The 24101-nt window shown below is 46.7% G+C and overlaps 1 protein-coding gene across 1 annotated transcript in view; it reads left to right on the forward strand.

Moving 5' to 3' along the window:
* Positions 1 to 456: 456 nt before the first annotated feature.
* Positions 457 to 24101, forward strand: part of LOC101324798 (guanylate cyclase 2G-like) — a 46410-nt gene continuing 22765 nt past the window's right edge. The window contains 11 exon segments of the mRNA XM_033842380.1: positions 457 to 545; positions 8159 to 8531; positions 9975 to 9990; positions 9993 to 10308; positions 12450 to 12561; positions 14984 to 15032; positions 15035 to 15168; positions 16672 to 16816; positions 20630 to 20765; positions 21861 to 21958; positions 22672 to 22835. Coding sequence (XP_033698271.1) covers positions 457 to 545; positions 8159 to 8531; positions 9975 to 9990; positions 9993 to 10308; positions 12450 to 12561; positions 14984 to 15032; positions 15035 to 15168; positions 16672 to 16816; positions 20630 to 20765; positions 21861 to 21958; positions 22672 to 22835 — 1632 coding nt within the window.

Raw genomic sequence — 24101 nt, forward strand, 5'->3', positions numbered from 1 at the left:
GAAGATACAGTTCAAGGGGAACTGGGGGCTGAGGTTCCACTCGATCGGATTAATGCCAACTTGTGTTAAGTAGCAACCCACTGAACACCTGCTGACGCCACACTAGCCAGAGAGCAAGATACTCCAAGCCAGTCGTTCCCAAACTCCAGTGAGCATGACAGTCTCCTGGAGAGCTTGTTATACTGATTGCTGGGCCCATGCTGTAGTTTCCGATTCAGTGGGCCTGGGTCAGGGCCTGAGAATCTGCATTTCTCGCAATTCCAGTTGATGTGGAGGCTGCTGGTTTGGGGACCCTCTTGGACCCCCACTGCTCCAAGCAGCCACCCCGCCTTCCACGGGCTCAACTACTGAACTGTTCAAAGGAACTCTGCATGGGGTCGTTTTGGCTCTGGTGATCCTGCCGTTGGGAGGACAACTTAACACAGATTAGAACTCATGATATGTTCTAGAAGAGACATGTTGCTCAAGTCCAGCGAGAGGGCCAAGACCCAGGGAGGGTGCTTCGACAACATCAGGAGTTATCGCCACGCACTCTTCTCCTTTAGGTAAGTGTAAGTCAGTGCTGACAGCATCCCAGCTAGACGACCCATGTGGGTATGAGTGCGGGTGTGGAGGGGGCATCACCGGATCTAATAACCTTCACTTTATTCTCAAGGGCACCTGAGACCCCAAAAGGTGCAGCAGCCGGCTAGGGTGAGGCATCAACTTAGTAGGAGAGGGAAGCCCAGAACCCAGGCCTCCATTGCCCTAGCAGGCCACACTGTCTCCTGATCAGCCATGGTTTCCTATAACATCTCCCTTCAAAAAAAACACGTTTGGGCTTCCCTGGTGGCGCAGTGGTTGGGAGTCCGCCTGCCGATGCAGGGGACGTGGGTTCGTGCCCTGGTCCGGGAGGATCCCACGTGCCGCGGAGCGGCTGGGCCCGTGAGCCATGGCCGCTGAGCCTGCGCGTCCGGAGCCTGTGCTCCCCAACGGGAAAGGCCACAACAGTGAGAGGCCCGCATACCGCAAAAAAAAAAAAAAAAAAAAAAAAAAAAACACGTTTGATAAGGCTTTGCAACACCCTCTGCTTCTCCCTCCCTTCCCACAGCCATATGCATTGAGAAATCAATAAAAAGAAAATTCCTTTCCGGTCCAGGCATCCCATGTCCTCTAAAAAGTGCAAACCTTCATTATTTTATGTCATTCACAGGTGAGGTGCCTGAGGTGAGGAGTCTGACCCAATAGCTGCAGTTCTGACACACATACTCTCTGCCCCGGTCGGGAGGTGGGGGGAGGTATTGGGGGGGAGCAGTATACACTCCTTCACTCCTTCCCCTTTCGTAGGGACAAGGGAACCACACATCTCATTTACAACAGTTCGAGAAGACCAGAAGCCAACATTCCAGAGTTTTGTAACACAGCCCGGAAACAGCCAAGATACCTCTCACCATAGGGCTGGCAGCTCTTTGGAAGCAGAAACCAGGTTTCCCCTATTTCTGAAAGCAGGGAAAGCCAGACCTTCTCAGTAGGCCAACTTTACATAGCACCACTGTGTATTTGTACAGCTCCTCCCAACTTATAAAACACCTCCAAACTAACTCTTAACAAACCTGCGAGGTGTAAGTGGGGACAACACCTTCAGCACCTTCAGTGGCTGCCGGAGCCAGGCTCCGTGACAAGGACTTCGTTTGGCCCTCACAGTAAATCTTCCAGGTAGTTATGATTTGTATGGGTGCAAAGATGGAGGCTCAGAGCAGGTACGTTGCCTTCCTAAGAAGACGATGATGACGGTGAGGCCAAGCATTTAAAAAAAAATAATTTCAGGCTATTTTGCAAAGCCAGGTGATTCGCAGCTTCTTCCTGAAAAGGAGACCTTTATTCGGGAGCAGAATTGGTGGCAAGGCAGATTTTAGAGAAGGTTGGGAGGTGTGAATCAGTCAGGGAACCAAATATTATTTAAAGGTCTTTGGGGTGTTTCCAGATTCCAGACATCACTGAACCTTCATGAAGTCCCTCTAGAGGAAAGTGGAATTTCTCCTTTCAGTAAAACCTCTGCCCTCAGAATCCAGGTGATTCATCTTGTACCTCCGGCTCGTCTGCTGTAGCAGACTTCACTGGATTCAGACTGTGGACTAGCTACTCAACAACGCTCACTGTCGGCATTCCGAGGGAGGGCAGAGAAGGAAGCTGGAGACGAGAAGGGGCGGCACAAGGTGTGTGGAGTAGCTGGGACGGGTGGTGTCCGCTGGACACTTATTTAGGAAGGATCTGAGGCTGTTTTGACAGCTAATCCAAGTCTTTAGAAGTCAGGCGACATGACCCAAGAAGAAAGAGAAGCAGAGTCCTAGAGCTGTAGGTTGAATCTATTCATGTTGACTCAGTAGTGATGAATCAGAATGCCATGTCCTTCCCCAGAGTCAGCTGTACAGCAGGGCAGAGGGTGTGATGGCGCAAAGTGGGCAAAATGGGAGCTGTGATGGACTGACCTTTAGCTTCCCACATGGCAGAGCTGACTTTGAAGTTTAGCCTTTCACTGAGATGTGAAAAGAAAGGGGCAAAGTTCCCTAAACTCTTAACAAGATGCCCTAACCGACCATTCCATACCCACCCTTTCCTTGGTTATCTGATGTTTCAAAAGGCTAATGGCGCTCAAAGTACACCTTACCGAGGAGCAATCTTAGGTTCCCAGGTCAGCTCCACTCTGAAGGCCTTCGAGATGATCGTGAATATTGTCGAGCACTTCCCATGTGGCCCCACTGCGCTGAGCTCTCTGCAATACCCCATTTAACCTCAGAGCAGCCCTATGAAGAAGTTATTGTCATTTTGCAGAAGAGGAAAGGCTGAGAGAGGTCAAGTTTACTTGCCCAAGCCACGTGGCTAACAGTTGGCAGCGTCTTTTTTGAGCTCAGGTCATCCTGAGTCCAGAGCCCAAGTACATGTCTATGATTAAGGATGACTCATCCCATGAACCGCATGCGATATATAAACCCCGTGTGTTTATATATTTCCCTTGGGAACTCTGATTGGTATCTCAAAGAGAATTAAGAGCCATTGCCCTGGAGGAAGGAGAGCCCAGTGCCAGCCACGGGAACCTGATGCCCAGGGTGGGACAACAGCTCCCTTTCCCCTCCTCAGAAGGGCTTCCCACCTGCCTGGACATCCTTCCTGATGCTGAGAGCCTTGCTTCCCGCAGTCGAAGGCGGGCTGTGGGGGGCGGGGGCAGTGTACCGCATCTTTCAGCTGTGTGATACCCAGCTCTTTCTGCTTTGTTGTCTGCTGTGCTGGGAGCAGCCACCGTGCTATTCTAGGCCCCCGTGTTAGCCACACGGCAGAAGCTGGCCCCACAGCTCAGTGTCTGCAGCAGCTTGTTTTGCTCAACTCGGGCCGCTGACAGTAACAGCCTGGGCACCTGAGCTCTTGAGGCCACTTGCTCATTCTTTGTGGGAAGGAAGTGTTACTTAAGCATGAGCACTTGATTGACAAGAATGGTGTTTGCACAGATTGCAATAAACAGCTTGCCTCAACCCCAGATACTCCCCCTGTGCCTCCCCTCCCCCAGATAACACTCATAGAGCAGATTGCCTTACAGGCTTGGATCTGACCTTCCCAACTGGCAAGCCATGGGACACTGGTGGGCCAAGACATACTGATGCCTCAGCCCTCACAGTGCTGGGTGTGCTCACGGCCAGCCCCACCTAGGGCATTCAGTGTGTCATATAAATACTATTATTCTCAGGGTCACGATGTCAACGAGGTTGCAACGCAGCGACACAGGCAACTTGCACCTTTATCAGCAAGAGCGTCCCAAGAACATTTAAGAATCAGATGGAAAGGGTGAAGGTCCTCAGAGAGGCGGCAGCTCTAAATTCCCAGAACTTTCAACCCCATAGGAAACATCACTATTTCCCAGCTGGTTAGAAGCGTAGCTCAGAGCAAAGATTTAGACGTATGCTGTCCACTACTGTGACCAGTAGCTACATGTAGCAACTGAGCACTTGAAATGAAGAAAGTCTGCAGTAAGACGTGTTTAAGTACAAAACACATGGCAGGGCTTCCCTGGTGGCGCAGTGGTTGAGAGTCCGCCTGCCCATGCAGGGGACACGGGTTCATGCCCCGGTCAGGGAAGATCCCACATGCCGCGGAGCGGCTGGGCCCGTGAGCCATGGCCGCTGAGCCTGCGCGTCTGGAGCCTGTGCTCCACAACGGGAGAGGCCACAACAGTGAGAGGCCCGCGTACTGCAAAACAAAACAAAACAAAACAAAAAACAGAAAAAAAGCACATGCCAAATTTTGGAGACTTAGTATGAAGAAAATAACATAAACTGTCAATTTTTAAAATATGGATTACATGTTGAAATGATAATATTTCAGATAAACTAGCTAAGTATTTCTACTTGTTTCTTTTAATCTTCAAATCTGTCTGCTGGGAATTTTAACATTACCCAAGTGGCTCACACTCTATTTTTCATGGACAACACTGATTTAGACCAAAGATCCTCTGTCTTAATGCCTATAGGCCACATGTGAAAGGTGGTGTTACCCAGTGTCAGCATGTTATAACTGCTCTGGGTGAACTTGAAAACAATGAGGTCTTTGACCTGTTCCTCCGGGTTCTGTAGCAGTAACAGTTTGTTCCTTTGGGTTTACATACCTCCATTCAACAGAGGTCATGATCTTGACGGAAGCAATAGTTCCTTATTATGGAACTGCTACTGTTCACTGACTTGTTCCGGGCCAGGCACTATGCTGTGTGAAAACTTGTCCCAGCCACAGCTTCAGTCTCATTCCAAATCCGTGCACCCCACCCTTCTGCTACGCTGCCTCTTACAGGGGAGTGTGGGAGAAATTTCAGACAGGAGCATCAGTACTTTGGGGGTGCCATGCTCACACCTCCCCCCTTGCCAAGCCTTTAAGAACATCGTCCTCTGCTTTGCAGCCTTGGTTCCCTGGGCTCGCAACGTGGGGGAACATCATTGAGTGCCTGGCTAGGGAGCAATTTGGGAGCTTTTAACACGAGCAGAGCGGAAACGCCAGGAAGTGGGAGGGGTACTGGTCTCTGTAGACCAGAAGCTGAAAAGGGTGGAGGAGCCAGAGGGACATCCTGCCTGGCTTTATATAGCTACGCACCAGAGAGACGCCACCCAGATGACAAGCCTGGTGCTACCCAGCTCCCCTATTGGCTTGGATGGAGAAGCATGTCATTTTAATGGGTCGAAAGTGTATAAGCCCCAGAGGACGATGCGTTAAGGCAAGGACACATTCTTTATTTGCTCAGTGTTTGGACACTGTGACAACAAAAGTGTTCTTGGAACACTTACAATTTTATGGAAAGTCATTCCATCACTGCTAAATATTTAGTATCTTGATTACTGAGCAGACAGCTGCCCCTCCTCCCTACTAGTTTCTAGAAGGTTTTGCTCTTCATGCTAAGGCTAATTAGGGGTTGGGGACAGTAATCTGGGAGGCAGAATCAAAAAACACAGAATAAATCTTCAGATCGGAAATCTGACATTTAGGCTGGATCAATCTGCTAAACTTCCGATTAGATCTGTAGCCAGAAGAAAACTTGAAAGTATTGATTAGAAGCTCCAGGTTGTCAAAAGCAACTACTCAGGCATCAAAAACCCATTCCTGGTAAAAATGGGCACGAGAAAGAGCAACACATTACAGGCCAGAGGAAGAGTCTATTTCAGTAGCACAGGACGAATAGCGAGAGTTTGAAGTACAGATGAGACAGGCAGCGTCCCCAGGAGGGAGGATTCTCCTCCCTCACATCAACCTTTTCAGAAACAATCAGCATGTCCTCATCAGAAAGCCAAGGCCGGCGCCCCATCCTCGGCTTTCTGGGAGTAGTCTGCGCACAGGTACCTAAAGGAGTGGCTTTTGGATTCAAGGAATTGCCTTTTGTTGCAGATCTAAGAAACACAATCTCCCCTTTACGCAAGTTCAACCTTTACTCCACTCTCCTACGGCTCTTTAGACATTTACTTACCAGGAGATTCTTTTTACTTGACTGCATCACAACTATTGGCAAGTGCTGAGAACACGACAGGGAAGTTTGAAGTTCGTACCCCGGTAGGTAATAGCCACTTTTGACTTGCGCTTACTTGTAGGATGGTTGGGACAAGGTACGCTAGACCTTCAGGAAGGCTCCCTTTAGGAGCCTGTAAGCAAGACCTGGAAAGAAACTGTGGCCATCACTGAGCATGGAGTATTTGGTTAGTTATGAATCCGCCAGGGTCCTAGGGTTTTAGGGCAAGAAGCTGGTAAGGTCCGAAGTCTCAGCCCTCTGCCATTCCCTCAGCCCACTTCACAGATCAGAAAACGGAGGCTCAGATGCAGTCTTATAGACTCTGGAAGCCTGAGGGTGTTGCCTCTTCCCAGAACACGCCGTGAGGTGGGAGAAAGTGTGAGGGCAGAAGTGATGGCTGCCTCTCCCTCGGTCTTTCCCTCCAGGTGGGAAACTCCAGCCTGACTTTATTGTATTCCGAGTGAGCCAAACACCTGTTTCTGTTTCACCTTCCGGAGAAGTTCCAACCCACATCATTTCAAACCTTTCCGTTTTCTCTAAACGTGATGAGGCCACAGATTTACAAATTGAAGGGAGGGAGGGGCAAATGGGAGGGGAGGAAGGACAGGTAGAAAAAAGCTAGTCCCATCACCCTGGATACAGCTAATCTCATCTGATTTTGTATGCTGAACAGCTGGCCCTATATCTGATTTATGGCCCAGCTGGTCAGCAGTGAGGAAACTATAAATTAGGAAAAGAGAATCCTCCCTCTGTAATAATCTTTTCAGGAAACAGAGATGGGATAACATATCTGGGAATCAAAATGCCAACATAGGGAACCAAGCTCTGCATCTCTGGGGGCCAAGCACAGATTACTTTTGTTCCAAAGCATGGTGGGATAAAACAACATGGCCTCCCCCATCTACCACCACTGGTAACTTGCAGGCATAAGAATCTCCTAGAAGAGAGCAGGGCTGGAGAAGCAAAGTGGAGAACAGTGTGCCCCCTCCAGCAGCCACAGTCCCTACCAATCTCCCTGGTTTTAAGCTCAGGCCTTGCCACTCCAGCCAATCAAGCACTTCGTACAAAGTAGGTGGGCCTGTTACCATGGCAATGGTTTCCAGACGATGATCGCCATTACCTAGACCACCTGCATCTCTGTCTCCCTCTCCCTCTGAGGGCAGTGGAGACATGGAAGGGGCTTAGTTCAGCAGAGAATAAGCCAAGTGCATAGAAGTGTGAGGGTCCAGGCCAACGTGACGTGCTCCTGACCCAGGAATTCCGACAGCGTGAGTTTACCTCCCTGTGATTTCACTCTGCAAATACAAGTCTGTAGGGTTTATTTTCAATTGAAACGTTCACTTTTCCTCCTTATTGCAAAGACATGAAGATAAAAATATGAGAATTAAGCAGAGAAGAAAAAGCACCCAGAACTCCTATCGCCCAGAGTTTTTATTCGTTTGGTGTGTATAATATTTGTTATGCAACTTTATGTGCTTTTTAAAAACACAACAAAAAATGGAATACTATTCATGTCGTTTGAAAGTGTGCCTCCTCTCAATAATTGTGACTATTTTTCTAAGTCAGTAAGTGCACATTTAATATATCATTTTTATTGACTGCCCTCCTCAGTCACATGGATTCACTCCATGTTACTCATCTAGGCCCCTACTATTGAACATGGGGGTTGTGCCTAATTTTTGAAAAAAATTAGAGAGGGAAAAATAGAGAAAGTAACATGTCTTAGGTTACACCACTAATACATGATGGAGTCAGAATTCCAGCCTAGGCCATCTGTCTACACTTGAGTGGTTCCCATGATTCTTATTTTACTAGTGGAGAGGGATCTGGGGGGTGGAGAGGGAGTGGGGGTTATGTGGCTTGCCAAGGACCATGGAGTTTGACAGTGGTGTCACTGGATCAATTACCAGGGTCTTGCTGGCTCCCTGTCCCAGCCTCCTTGCACAGATTTCTGCTTCTAGATGTGTTAGGACAGACTCTGGAAAGGGAAGTTTTCGATTAATTAACAGCACTGAAGAGAAAGCAAGCTGTGGTCCTCAGGGAACTGCGCGCTATCATTTAAGCTCTGGGCACAAGTGGTCAGGAGGCTCAGCCTCTCAGGGTTCTGCAGTGATCCAGGTGTTAGACTCCATCCATGGCTCCCAGGACAGGTGCTGAGGCCCCACTCGGATCTGGGCCCTGTTTGGGGGTTGAATGCCGAGCTGGCCACCCAACCTTAGTTCTGATGCTCCTTGTCAGTGTCCTGGTGATGTGGCTTGAGGCTGCTAAACTCACTGCGGGGTTCCAGGCCCCCTGGAACATCTCCCATCCATTCAATGTGCAGAGGCTGGGCGCCGGACTCCAGATTGCCATGGACAAGATCAACTCTGAGCTGGCAGACTTCGGAAATTTCAGCTGGGAGTTTACTTACACCAACTCAACCTGCAGCGCCAAGGAGTCTCTTGCTCTTTTCATCAACCAGGTCCAGAAAGAAGAAATTTCTGCCCTGTTTGGACCAGCATGCCCAGAAGCAGCAGAGGTAGAGTATACAGCCTTCTAAGAAACTCTGGGTTTCCATTGGAAAGGGTGGTCTTAAAGATGATGGTATAGACTTGAATAATCTCTGGACTTGGATGACATTATTATAAATAATAACTGTGTAAGTCTTGTGTACCATTTCTTTGAGATGTAATTAGACCATGCAATTAGAACAATGAATACTCTCTCTAAAGAGAGCCTCTCAAATCAATAGTTGTTAGTTCACTCACTAACTTGATGTTGACTAACAAACTTGTTGATTGTTTGGCCTTGGTGCTGTCAGATATGGACTCATCATTCACTCCAACATTGCCAGCCACGTGGCTCAGAAAAATGAAGAAGAAGTTGAATGCTTGGCTTTAAATAGAAAAATAACATCTGTTTGTGTAGGTTTCCCTTTGGCATGTATAATAAATTATTCAGTGATGGGAAAGAAAGAGGGAAAGGATGAAGTATGACAGATTGCCATAAGCTAAGGCAAGAAAATGAGAGATGTGAATGATTTGTGTTTGTTTAGCTAATGAGATTAGCTTTGTTGATGTCCTTGGGTATCTTGTGCTCTGAGAGGTATAGATGCAAAGCCTGAATAGACGAGGCAGCACAGTTCTCACGTTCAAAAATACCGCAGAACTATCATTAGTGGGTGCTATAGAGTTAAGTTTACATTTGAATTTGAATCTTAGTGTCTCCTAGAATTCCCCATTTGACACATTCCCCATTTGATTAACAAAGCCTACCCATTCTTCAAAGTCAAGCTCAAATGCCACGGAGCCTTTCTTTATCTCTCTACCCTCATCGTTCACATCTCTAATTCCCAAATCAGAAGTAATTTCTTACTTCTCTAAGCTCCTCTAAATCTATTGTCTATAAATATTGAAGGGCATATTTAACTCTACAGCTTTTTTTACACGTCTTAACTCCTGTAATAGTTGATCACAAGATCTTTTTAAGAGGAAGGTCTCTGAAGTTCCCTGTAAATAGCAGGCTCCTAGTGGAAAATGAATAAGGAACAAATTAAGAAAAAGCGAGTAGTACCTATGAGTGTGCGCTCTGTAACCACATTACCTGAATTCCAAGCCTGCTCCACTATTTGCTAGTTTTGGAACTTATTAATACATTTCTGTGCCCCCATGTTTTCATCTCTAAGATGAGATGATAATACCTACCTGATAGAAAATGTAAGAATTAAGATAATATATGTAAGCTCTTAGTCGAGTGCTTGGCACATAGTAATCACTAAATAAATGCTGGCTATTGTTACTCTTGTGCTCTGAGGTTTTACATCCTTAAGTTGCATCCAAGACGTTATCATCAATATTCCAAAAGCGAGGGGAAGTATGACCCATAGACTCACTGAATACAAAGTTTATGCAGATATTTTACAATGGGGCTGGAGTGTAGCAAAACTCAATTATGGAAAGTCATCCCTTTGGTTACTTTCAAGGTTATTGGTTTGCTGGCTCCCCCATGTTTGACTCTGTTGGACAAACAGCAAAACTGGAGAACAACTTCTTGTATGACACCTATGTGAAACTTGTGCCACGCATGCACAGAGTTGGTGATGTGCTCCAGAAAAGCCTCCAGTACCTGGGCTGGAAACACACTGGGATGTTTGGAGGTCACTCTGGGACTTCCTCCTGCGAGGGAGTGGATAAGTTGTGGAGGGTTGTAGGGAATGAACTCAAATCCCATTTCCCCATCACCGCCAGCATGAAATACACCAACAACAATCCAGCCTTCCTTCAAGAGCATCTTAGAAGCCTGTCATTGATTTCCAGGGCTAAGTAGGAAAGAATCTTCTGTTGCTTATGTTTAGAGGGGCAAATAGAAAACAATGATTGAAAAAAAACCTAAGAATTTTTCATTTTTCTATGAGGGTAAAAAGCAGATGAAAACAGAGTATAAAATTAAGGATACATAAAAGCATTACCAACCAACAAAAACTTTTTTTTTTGTCTAGAGTGAATCTTCGATGCTATAGTGTCATGATGTACAGAGTAATTTCTGGAAGCACCTGCTAGGTGGGCTGGGTCTTGGACTTGGATGTTCGTTCAGAGAATGGGCTCTGGAGACAGACATCCCTAGGTTTGAAACCCGCCTCTGACACTTTCTAGCTGTGTGTTCTTGAGCAAGTAGCTTAACCTCTCTGTGCCTCAGGTACCTTATCTGTAAAACAAAGACAATCATCTTACCTACCTCATAGAATGGTGAGGATTAAATAAGATCATGCCTGTAAAGTGCTGGACATAATAACTGATCAACACGCCATAGTGAATATTGTTGTTGTGGTGCCTCTAAGCCTCTACTTTCTAGCAGGAATTAGTAGCGCACTCCTTTCTCTTCTTCCAATAAACCAAGCTCCTTCTGGCTTTGCGACTTTGGGACTTGGTATCCCTTGGCTTGGAGTTCCACTGCAATCCCACCTCATCCCACACAGTGTTCTTTCCATAGGTAGCTTGCTCTCATCCTTCCAGACTCAGCCCAGAGCCCATCCCATCTCCTGTGAGGGGCCTTTCCCAACTACTTGACATGGAGCGATTCCCCCTCCCCACATTAGTATCACAGCATTCTTTTCCCCTTTCATTCATCAGAATCTTGAACGATCTCTCTAATCTCTTCACTTGTATATTGTCTGTCTTAATGTCAGCTCCCTGAGAACAAGGACCTTCTCTTTTGCTCACTGTTGTATCCTATGCTTAGCACATTGCCTGGCACCTAGCTCGAGCTCAGGTAAATAGATTAAAATTTATCTCATTCAAAAAATAAGTCACTAAGGACTTCCCTGGTGGCGCAGCAGTTAAGAACCCACCTGCCAATGCAGGGGACACAGGTTCAAGCCCTGGTCTGGGAAGATGCCACATGCCACGGAGCAACTAAGCCCATGCACCACAACTACTGAGCCTGCGCTCTAGAGTCTGTGAGCCAAAACTGCTGAGCCCAAGTGCGCCACAACTACTGAAGCCCGCGTGCCTAGAGCCCCTGCTCCACAACAAGAGAAGCCACCGCAATGAGAAGCCCGCGCACCACAACGAAGAGTAGCCCCCGCTCACCGCAACTAGAGAAAAGCCCCAGAGCAGCAACGAAGACCCAGCGCAGCCAAAATTAAATAAATAAATTTATTAAAAATAAATAAATAAATCGCTAAAATAGATAACCAACAAGGACCTATTGTATAGCACAGGGAACTATACTCAGTATTTTTAACAACCTATAAGGGAAAAGAATCTGAAAAAGAATATATATGTGTGTGTGTGTATATATATATATATATATATGTATATCTATATCTGAATCACTTTGCTGTACACCTGAAACTAACACAACACTGTAAATCTATCATACCTCAATTAAAAAGAAAAATTCTGAAGCAAAAAAAAAAGCATGCTCCAATTAAAAAATAAATACATAACAATAAATCAGTATTTCATTTTTGTTCCCTCAAAAAGCATGCTGATGTGTTTGGCTGGAAGAAAAATACCATGGCCTACTCCTTTTCCCCCCATCCCATCTCAGACAGTCTCAGTGCTCCTGGTTCTAGGTCCTCCGTCAACGCAACCTACCTGATGATGAGTCACAAGCCAGATCTATTGCTCTGAGTCAGTTAAACGAAGAAACTAGAGCACAGAAGTGGTCTCAAACTTTTTCGATTTGTGCTTTGGGAGAGAGCTGCAGCGAAGACTTTAGTTCCACAAGACGAAAGCTGCCAGTTTGTACGCTACCGGCATGGTTAAAGGAGGACACGCTCTGGGAACAGTTTAGACCTTCCTATTTCCTAAAGCATGCTCAAGAAAAGACAAAGTTCATGTCTCATTTCTAGTGGTTTTAGGCTAGACTTTAAAACGTGTGTATCTCTGTGTGTGTGTGTGTGTGTGTGTGTGTGTGTGTACACATGTGCAACTGGCTGACTGTCTTCTCTTACAGTTCTTATCTTAGTCTGCAGCTCAGAAGATGCAAAACTTATCCTGCTGGCTGCAGAGAACCTGGGACTCCACACAGGAGAATTCATCTTTATCATTTTGCAGCAGCTGGAGGTGGGTGCTGATAAGAGGCAACGGCTCCCGCAGGAAGAGGTAACAAGCATGCAGCACTTGCTATGCACCAGATGCATTAGCTCACTGAACACTCAACCCTGGGAGGCAGCTACTCTTGTGTCCTCAACTTAAGATCAAGAGACTGAGACTGAATTGAAAGAACCTACGCAGAGTTCGTTTGCACAGTTCCTGGGACGGGGACCCGGGCCTTGAACCAGGCTGCTGGTTCTGGAGCCTGGTCCTCTGTAGTCTACATCAGCAAACACCAGCTGAGGAAAAACCATCATTCCTCCCGGGAGGCTGAGACCTCCCCAGAGGCTCTCAAACTCGGTGGCTCTCACTTTCTTTTCTTCCATGGCCACCTGTGTTTGAGCCCCAACAATGGCCTGGAGAAACCAACACTCTGGTCTAATGAGGCGATCTGTAGGTGGTTTGGTTCCTTTAGTAACGATAGGGATGGCTGACATGTACCACGTACCTCCCATGAGTACCGAGTTATACATTATACCTGCATCGGTGCGCTAGATTTTCCCAACAGCCCCGTGAGGCAGATAGAGAGTCCATGCGTGGTTTACATGCATCATTGCATTCAATATTTCCAACAGCCTTATAAGGTACAGATTATTAGCATTCCAACTCGCAGATGAAAAAATTGAGGCTTAGAGAAATAGGGTAACTTATCCAAGATCTTGGACCTCTTAAGCTGGTCTTTTGGACTCTGGGACTGAGTCCTTGACCCCAACAGCTCTGCCTTGTGGAGTGTGTACTGAGTGCCAGGCCCCACTGTGAGCGCTTGATAAACTAACACTCATTTCAGCTCACACCACCCTAAGGGGAGATACTTTCATTTTCCTCATTTTACAGATGAGAAAACCGAGGTCCTGAGAGGTGAAATAACTTAACCAAGGCCACACGACTAGTATGAGGGAGACCTAGTAGTCAAACCAGGTAGGCTGGCCTCAGTGTTTGTACGTTTAACCACCACACGACACCAACAGGCTTCTAAAATAAAGCCCCTTGTATTGATATTTAGCTATGGACACACTGTGTAATTTTTCCAGCAGTTTTCTCTTTCTAAAATCAGCTTGTTTTATATGATCATAAGAAGTTGAAATGGGGTGAAACGGAGTACAGGAAGATGCATAATAATGCTCCAGGTTTCTTTTATCTTTTTATCATTAAGTATTTCAGATTGCCAAAAGTGTCTCAGGTTTCGTTGGGCAGCCAGTTGGAATTCTAATCGTAAGCCAAGCTTTCCAGAACCTCCTCCTACCTTCCCTTTGCATTGCCATACACCCCCTTTCTCTTTACTTGTCCTCTCACCTCTGCCTGCAGACAGACGAGAAGGGGAGAGGATGCACCAGGTCTCAGGATCAGCGGGGAAGCCCTGCCAACCCCCTCGTCACGTTCTCCCCAAACCTTGATAATCAAATTCCAATTGGCTGGAAATGCAGACAGAATATAGGACTAAAAATAGACCACATGACGTCCATGAAAGTGAATTCATGCTGCTTTAAAAAAAGAATAGCATAAATCCATTCCCTAAAAGTGTTCCCAATATAGGCTGAAGTTGGCAAAAATCAAGTTGCAGAATACCATTATAGCATGATACTATTTATGTAAAATGCACATATGCTCACACACACCTCTGTACACGTCTAGAACATTCGGATGCCTCTCAGAGGAGACAAGAGGGAGCCGTAGGGAAACTGGGGAAGATCTTACCGTCTTTCACATATATACACACAATGAGTGGGTGTTACTTTCATAATAATAATAATAATAATAATGTAGGTAATAATGATAATAACAAACGACTTAAGCCACAAGCAGAAATTTGAGAATCGACAGTTGTAAGTTTTTCAAGTTTTTGCTGCCCATTGTTAAAAGGTAAGCTTTCTGCATATTAGTTGCTCGATGCCCCAAGTAATCTTTTCTTATTTATTGATTGATTTTTTTGGCTTCCTTCCCACTGCTTTGAAGCTAACTAGAAAACATAAACTTTACATGGCAAGTCTTCCAGGGCCATTGTGTTTCCAAGGATTAGAATAAAAATTCACATTTGATGTTGAGGACTTCCCTGGTGGCACAGTGGTTAAGAATCTGCCTGCCATTGCTGGGGTCATGGGTTCGATCACTGGTCCAGGAAGATCCCACATGCCGCGGAACAACTAAGCCCAGGCGCCACAACTACTGAAGCCCGCGGGCCTAGAGCCCGTGCTCTGCAACGAGGGAAGCCAACGCAATGAGAAGCCCGTGCACAGCAACGAAGAGTAGCCCCCACTCATGGCAACTAGAGAAAGCCGGCACGTGGCAATGAAGACCCAACGCAGCCAAAAATAAATAAATAAATAAAGTTGATGTTGACTATTGCTTAGGGTATTTCCTACAGAATGGCTACATTTATTTCATTATTTTTCAGGACAGTTTTTGGAAGGAGGTATTGACAAATCAGAAGGTGATGCACTTTCCCTTTTCTACAAGTCAGTGATTCTCATAGCCCTCAGCTCCTCGCGAGAAGGCCCTGGAGATGAAGGCTTCCAAGAGCTGGTCCTCCGAAGGCTGCGGGGGCCGCCCTTCCACAGCCCCCTCCACATGTTGGAGCAGGTCTGATGGGCGTCTTCCTACACAGGTCCCTCCTCCCTTCCTTGAGAATATCTGTGTTTGGCCACTCCCCAGGCTCCTAACACAGACACAGACACACACACGCGCACACACACACACACACACACACACACGCACGCACTTCTTCATCTTCCACAGCCCCAAATAAACAGTGGCCCGATGAGATCTTGTGATATCTGCACCCCAGGTCCACACGGAGGACAGAGGTTACTACATGAGTGATCGGTTGGCCTTTGGAGTCGGAGTCCTGGGCTTCCATCCTAATTCTGCTATTCACTACCTACGGGGCTTTGAGATGAATTGTTTAACCTCCCTACACCTCAGTCTCTTCACCCAAAAATGGGACTGATTATGACATCTGCCTTCCAGACTGTGGTTTTGAGTATCTAATGACATAGTACATGGAAGTAGCAGAACAGATACCAGTGGGTGCTCAGACCACGACAGTCTCCTTTCCCAGCAGGATGCCACGACCAGGAACCAGAATGGAGTAGGCAGAGATGTGGAGCTAGGGCAGGTCAAGGCAAGCAGATGTTCTGAGAAGGCAGCCGGGAGAGAGCCTATCAGCCAGTGGTAGTTCCAGTATGTGTGGGATGATGGGGCAAAATGTCTGATTAACTAGACCATTGGCCAGATCTGGAGCTCCTGCCAGAGCGGGGCCAAGCTGAGCCTGAAGGCGATGAGAAGCTACTGATGACAAGGGTTCCATTAGGAATGAGGCAGCTGATTGTGGATCCCAACACACAAGGAAAGATGGTGGATCAATGAATATTTGGGGAGTCATCTAAGTGTCAGCTCTGTACCTGTTTCTATGGGGAGAACAGTGCCTAGCGCCTAGTAGGCACATGCATTTTTGTTGACTAAATGAAGTATTGAAGACCTACTATGTGCCAGTTAGTACAATAGATACTATACCTATTCTGCCTCATTTTACTATCCTTATACTCATCACAATAGTGGCTTTATCTGCATTTTATAAATGAAGGAACCGAGATTCAGAGAGATTCAGAGAGGTTCTGGAACTTACCCCAAGTCTCACAGTAAGTACCAGGGCCAGCCTGACTCCAAGATCCACCCTCTTTCAATTAAACCATATTCCCTCCTGCCTATGGCCTAAAAAGCTGTTCACAGCCCAAAAGATCACGCAATCTAATTGAGAAAACAAGGCCTAAAGAGGAAAAGTGAAGCTGTGATACCTAGGTATACCAGCACAGGCCAGGATACGTGGAGGGTCCTCCTTTCTCTGTGGAATAACGGAGAACGTGTGCTATGTTACACTGTTAAGAGGATGGAGAAAGCTTGCTTCTAACTGAGCCCGGACTGTGATGTAGCAGGCCATGGGCTTTTTTTTTTTTTAAATCATTTTAGAAATTAATTAATTTTTATTGACGGAGAAATCAAGAGCCTCACAGACAAGTAAAAGCTAAGAGAGTTCAGTACCACCATGGGCCTTTTTCTACCCGGCCTTTGCTTCCCTCATCCAAGGTGAGCCGTTACCCTGCTTACTTTCACGATGCAGTCCTGCTGTATGCTGAGGCCGTGAAGGAGATGATAACGGCCAGAAGGGATTTCTGGGATGGGCGGCAGCTCGTCATCACTCTGAAAGGCTCCAATCAGACTGCTTTGCCGGGTAAGTGTCTTGACTGTGGTAGGTTTGCCGAACTCAGGGCAGCTGAGTCCGTGGGGCTTGGCGTTGTTGGGTGTGTGATTACAGAATTCTGCTTTCTCACGGAGATTCCGGCCTCTGGGAAGTGTTGTTGAGGTTAAAACTCCCAGCGGCCACCGTCTGCTCTTCCTGCTCTGTCCAGAAGGCTGCCCAGACCAGGTGGGGGGCCTCTGGGGTCTCTTCCCGCCCCTGAAAAGTCTCTCCCACAGCTCCTTTCAAACCGAACCCATCAAGAATAAAACTCAAGAGGGTGGGACCCTCCTCCTGGTATCACTCCCATGATCCTCCACAACCTGCATCCTCTCTGATGCGGTGCCTGTCTGAATCATGACCATCAGCCTCTGAGGATGGGGCCAATCCTATTTTACTTTCCTTGCAGGTGTGAGGATAGGCTTGGAAGTGAACTGTTTTGAAATCACCCTGGGAGCTGGCCAACGGCTGTCATCTTGGTCTACTCCAGCTTTTTATTTTGTGAGACAGAGATAATACATACTGCCATATCTAATAATAATAACCAGCATCTATTGAGGACTTACCTTATATCAAGCTGGGTGCCAAGAGCTTCTGTGCACTATTTCATTTAATCCTCACACCACCGATGAGGTAGTGCTATTACTATCCATAATATACTACACAGGTGAGTAACCCCAGGGTAGAAAATTTACTTACTTGCCGGTGGTCATAAAGTTACGAGATGGTGGAGCCCGAATTCAAAATAAGGCCTGTTTTTATCTCCAGGACTCATGTTCTTTACTGTTGTGTAACACCAAGGAGTAATTAAAATATTGGGTTGGCCAAAATGTGCGTTTGGTTTTTAAGTAAAAATAAATGACACATTTTTCATTTTCACCAAGAACTTTACCGAACAACGTTTTCACTCTTTTGTTCCACTACCTTCTACCATTTTTCAGGCAACTTCATAGTTCCATCTTCCCAAAACTTTTAATCTTTTTCAGCAAAGAACTGTTCCAGGTGCTCTTACAGTCTTCCAGGGAATTGAAATTTTTACCATTAAGAGAATTTTGTAAAGACCGAAATAAATGGAAATCTGAAGGTGCAACGTCTGGTGAATACAGCGGATGAATCAGAACTTCCCAGGCAAGCTGTAACAGTTTTTGCCTGGTCATCAAATAAACAAGTGGTCTTGTGTTATCTTGATGGAAGATTATGTGTTTTCTGTTGACTAATTCTGGACGCTTTTCGTCGAGTGCCGCTTTCAGCTGGTCTAATTGGGAGTGGTACTTGTTGGAATTAATCGTTTGGTTTTCCAGAAGGAGCTCATAATAATGGACTCCCTTCCAATCCCACCATACACACAACATCACCTTCTTTGGATGAAGACTGGCCTTTGGTGTGATTGGTGGTGGTTTATTTCACTTGCCCCACGATCTCTTCCGTTCCACATTACTGTACAGTATCCACTTTTCATCGCCCATCACGATTTGTTTTAAAAACCGAACATTTTCTTTACGTTTAAGTAGAGAATTGCATGCAGAAATAAGGTCAAGAAGTTTTTTTCGCTTAACTTATGTGGAACCCAAACATCAAAGTGATTAACATAACCAAGCTGGTGCAAATGATTTTCAATGCTTGATTGGGATATTCCGAGTATGTTGGCTCTCTCCCGCGTGGTATAACATTGACTTAACGTCTCGATTTGATCTCTATCAACTTCAGCTGGTGTACCCGACCGTGGACCATCGTCCAAAGAGAAAGCTCCAGCACGAAACTTATTTTTTTTAAATGAATGTATTTATTTATTTATTTTGGACGGTGTTGGGTCTTGTTGCTGCATGCGGGCTTTCTCTAGTTGCGAAAGGCAGGGGCTACTCTTTGTTTCGGTGCGTGGGCTTCTCATTGCGGTGGCTTCTCTTGTTGCGGAGCATGGGCTCTAGGCGCGCGGGCTTCAGTAGTTGTGGCTCATGGGCTCAGTAGTTTTGGCTCACAGGCTCTAGGGCGCAGGCTCAGTAGTTGTGGCGCGTGGGCTTAGTTGCTCCACAGCATGTGGGATCTTCCCGGACCAGGGATGGAATCCATGTCCCCTGCATTGGCAGGTGGATTCTTAACCACTGCACCACCAGGGAAGTCCCTCCAGCACAAAACTTTACAAACCACTCTTGACACATTCGATCAGTCACAGCTCCTTCTCCATACACTGCACAAATCTTTTTTTTTATGTTTCAGTTGCGTTTTTATCTTTCTTGAAATAATAAAGCATAATATGCCAAAAATGTTGCTTTTTTTTCCATCTTCAATATGCAAATGGCTACACAAAAATTCACCAATTTTGATGTCTTTTTCTAAATGAACACTGATATGACAGCTGTCACATACAATCTAACAAAATTGTTTCGAATGAAGTTAAAGACAACTAAGTGCTACTAGAGTCATCTTACGGAAAAAAGCAAATGAACGTTTGGCTAATCCAATATATGAAGTGCTTGGCACATAGTATGTGCTCATTAAATGGCAGCTAGTTATCTTTTCTTTGACTCATCATTCCCTTAATAAATGAAGACTTAAACTTCATCCTAAATTTTCAAAAGGACAGCCAAGTCCTGCTCTTTAGGGCATTCCTAGATTCAGTTTACAATGACCCCATCCACACCTTTTCCAAGTGGAAATATTAACTTGCTTCCCTTTCTTCTTTTCTTCCTGACCCTGAAGCATTTGCTTTAAAAAAGGGGATGAAGTGGGAGGAGTCTGTCTTCCTGCTCTCAGTTTAATCCCCTCTGTCAGATCAATTTATTTCCTGGTTCAACCCTGGTTGTTGCATTTGCTGCAGCCCTTTCCCTGTGCAGACCTTGGGAGGGAGCTGTGCTCAAGCCCCACATTCAGGATGCCAGCAAGTGGGCACAGCAAGGCAGCGAGGGCTGTGGGAAGACCATGCACTTGGGTCCCAACAGACCTGTGTCTTCCTGGCTCTGGAAACTCCAAGGGGTCTGTGCCTCCAAGCCCTGCTTGCTTATTAGGAGTGGATGATGGTGCTTCCTCTGTGGGGTCAACCGGAACTAGATGTGTGAAATCACTACCGCCCTCAGTGCTGGGCACATAGCAGAAGCTCATGAATGTTAATGTTTTGTCCTGTCCCCAGTGGGAACAAATCATAAGTCCTAGATCAGACCTTGGGTCCTAGTTTGGGGTGTGGGACTGCTGTACTTTACTCCTCTGGGATCTCTGATGTGTCCTTCGTGTGGGGGGCAGGGCACATCCTAAGCAAGAACAAGGAATGCACCTGGGCCAGGTCTGAGCGCAATGCCTGAGCAGGAACCAAAACCGGGAAGGAAGGGCCATGCTGAGAACAAAGCTTGCAAACTCGTGTCCCAGGGTCTGGCGGCGTGGAGAACGTGGGGGGAGTAGGATGGTAGCGGCTGGGAGGAGGCAGTGTCCCCAGCCCCAGCCAACCGCTGCCATGTCATTCGGCCTCCATTGGTCATATCTGATTGTTTGGGAAGCATAAATCTTGGGTTTTATGTGAAATTAGTTGGAAACTGCTTAACTTTTTTTTTTTAATGCTGGATGGTCCTCCCCAGTGTAGGCCTAACAGAACCAAGTGGCCCTTGAGCCCCACCAGGGTACCACCTCTGAACTATCTTCTTTTTTTCCCACTCTCCTTCTTGACTGCCTCTTAGATTCCCCGAAAGGGCAAAAGACTCCTGGGTGGCTTTCAGCAACTGCTGGGGAGGGCATTCCTCTGATATGACTCGGCAGGCTGGCATTTTGAGCTCCAAGCTCCTCTATGTTCCCTTTACTGTGTGCAAGTGCCTCTCTTTCCAGGAATTACTAGCCCCGTGTTTGTGGACTCCCGGGGAGAAAGACGCATGGATTACTGGGTCTATGCCCTACAGAAATCCTCAGATGGGTCCCTCTTTCTTCCTTTTCTTCATTATGACAGCTATCGGGAAGTCATCAGGTATGGCAGGGGCTTTCCCAAGCTTAGCTCATGCTACAGGAAGAGGCCTGGGAGGAGAGGAAGGGCCGGTCGTTCTGCTAGGAGGCCAGCTGGGGATCCAGCTCCTATAATCAAGTTGTCTGCTGCTCTCTGAACTCATAAAGATCGACTTTGGGCCTTCGACGTGGTCTTGCCCTTGACTGTGGGTGTGGCTCAGCCATTTCAGGTTCCACTTATAACATGGCATCCCTACCTGCACCTCCATGTGGGCCTGGGCCTCCTCATATGCTCCAGCTGGGCAGGTCCCACAGCCCCAGTGTCTCAGGGAGAGGCCCTGGCCCTGGGCGATGATGGAGCACAGCGCCTCCTACAGGATCAGGTTCACAGTCAGTGAAACCAACTCATGCAGACAGCCAGGGGGACACCAGGACCTGGATGCTGTCCTGGGCTCACAGTATCCAGAAATCTCTTGGGAAAAAAAAAAAAAAAACTCTGTTTCTGTTCTCTCAGCTATAAACCAATGAGCAACTACATGAGAACATAAAACTTAATTCAATTTCTACTTGCCCCCCACTGCCATCACCCACAATTCAGATTTGACTTGACACTTTTCTCTCCCCTACTCTTATGGAATTTTAATGTCCCCGAATGGGTTGGCCCAAGAAACAAAACAGCCATGGCCAGCTAGGTTCTCTGTATTGTAGGAACAGGCATTCTCCAGGCAGGGGTGACATTTTGGTCTGTAAAGTGTGAAGATGCTCTATAATAAGATTTGTCTGTATCAAACATGGGAGAAAACTACAGTAACGTTGGAGAAGCGACACTTCATCTTTTAAATCAGAAGTGACATGGTTTAAAACAAAAGATCGAGTCAGTTGTTCTACCAAGCAAAAAGATATTGCTCTCTCATGAATTATATTACCTGTAGGCTAGGTTTGAAGAATCTTGGTGAGGTGGGACAACCGGATGGGTCAGCAGCTGTTTGAATGAAGAGACCAAGGCCTGCTTTTTGCAAATGGCATGTGTGTTTCATTTGCCCCTGCTATGCCTGAGGTAGAGACGAGTTGAATAAATCAAGTTGGCACTGACCTTTCATTGTCTTCTTTTTTTTTTAAGACCCATGGGGAATTTCTCCACGGTTCCCTTCCCGAAGACAGACGTGGCTGTGGATTTGCCAATGAGCTCTGTGAAACTGAGCCTGCTTTTGCAGATCAGTGTGGCCACCTGGAGAAGGCAGCAGGAAAGGACTCTTTACAACAGGGCTTCTCAGCAGTGGCAACAGCATCGATGTTTAGGACGAGATCATCTTTTTGTGTAAGGGGCTGTCCTGTGCCTTGTAGCAGGCCTAGCAGCCTCCCTAGCCTCCACCCCACCCACTAGATGCCAGCAGCACCCTTTAGCTCTAACAGCCCCAAATGTCTCCAGACATTGCCAGATATCCCCTGGAGAGGCAACGTCATGGCCTCCCCTGTTGAGAACCTCTGCCCTGGGGAAACCTGGCTCCTGAGATCTGAGTCTCAGGAATTCCATTTCTATGGAGGTAGAGTCTGGACAAGGGAGTGTTGCCTGGTGGTTAGGAGCCCAGGCCTGGAATGAGGTGGATCACAACTGAGAACAAGTGTAAGGAGAGCACACAGTAAATGTTGAATGAAAGGTGGCGATGGTCTTAGAAGTCATCCTTTTTTTCTCTACAAGGGACGTTTCTATATAAGGAGGAGGTGAGTGCAGTTGCCGCGGGAACCAGAGGGGTGTGGGAAGACCACGCACTTGGGGCCCAATAGGATTCCTGGAAAAGACAGGCCTGAGTGGATGCTGTGTGCCCTAACCTGGACCCGTGCCTGGGCGGCTTTTGAGCCATCTGTTTGGCAGGGCCGGGATGTGCTCACTTGTGCTCTTAGGTGGGCCTGAGTAACGATATGCCCTCCAGGTGTGACTGCTGTGATTTTCACCGTAACCCTCCTGATTACCAACCTGGGAGCTGTCATCATAGGTCTGATTTTAAGGACACAGAGGGAAAAACTGCAGAGGCAAAATAAAGGTCTTTGGTGGCAAATCAATTATGATGACATCACCATTCTGTCCCAGAACAAGGTGAGGCCACGCCTGGCCCAGACATCCACCTTCCTGCTCACTGCTGGTGATGCATGGAAGGGACCTGATCTAGGAGCTTGTGGGGGCGGAGGCTGACTCATTTATAAAGTGAGCTCTTAATGGAGAATCTTAGGCCCTGAGTTCCGGTTCTGGAACTACCACTTTTTGGCTGGGAACATAATTTCCCAGCCTCAGTTTCTGAATACTTAAAAATGATCAGATGGCTTCTGAAGTTCCCTTCAGCCCTGGTCCCTGGTGGGTAGAAGAACCCATACATCCTGTTCAAATATTAACGCTGTCTCCTGGGGAGCGTTTAGTTATTTTCAAAACCGCATTAACTCCTTTAAACTACTGATAACTAAGACAATATAATTCATTGGCTCAACACACACGTGTTGCCTGTCTACTGCAGGCCAAGCAGAGTGCAAGGCACGCCACAGATGGATGCCTTCCGACGGAAGTAAGTGCTCTGGGAGGTGTCTACAAGCTGAGGCAGAAACCCCGCAGGTAGAGGGATTGAATGTCACAGCATCATGAAGGCTTCAGAGAAGAGGTGACATCTGGGGAGAGTGGGTTCGCTAGTGGTGACCAGGAGAGAAGTAACGCAGGGTATGCTGAGGGCTTCTCAGGGCTGTGAAGCTGGGCACACATTTAATAAGCATGACATTATTTGATAAGTATATAACAGTTACATAATTCCAGAAAATATAGCCATGACTATTTTTATGCATATCTTAAGCTTGAAGTCTCCTTTCTTTCCTTTTTTGTTTTGCTTTTGTTGTTGATATAATCTTTGCAAGCATATATTGATTATTCTGGAATACTCACTGCCTTCCCAGAAAGGTTAGTGAGAATTGTTCTTTAGAGTAGAAAGATAGACTCAAGTTTCTATACTTTAATAAGAGCTCTTTGTTCCTGGGAGGGGGGGTGGAGGGAGGGGGTGAATTTTGCTTTCATCTCAAGTGATTAAAAACCCACAACTGGGGCTTCCCTGGTGGCGCAGTGGTTGAGAGTCCGCCTGCTGATGCAGGGGACACGGGTTCGTGCCCCGGTCCGGGAAGATCCCACATGCCGCGGAGCGGCTGGGCCTGTGAGCCATGGCCACTGAGCCTGCGCATCCAGAGCCTGTGCTCCGCAGCGGGAGAGGCCACAACAGTGAGAGGCCCCCGTAACGCAAAAAAAAAAAAAAAAAAAAAACCCACAACTGAAATAAATTTTACGTCAAAGATCAAGAATTTTAGAATTTCATATAGTGCTTATTCAGGA

Source organism: Tursiops truncatus, chromosome 16 (genome assembly GCF_011762595.2).
Source record: "Tursiops truncatus isolate mTurTru1 chromosome 16, mTurTru1.mat.Y, whole genome shotgun sequence".
Lineage (NCBI taxonomy): Eukaryota > Metazoa > Chordata > Mammalia > Artiodactyla > Delphinidae > Tursiops > Tursiops truncatus.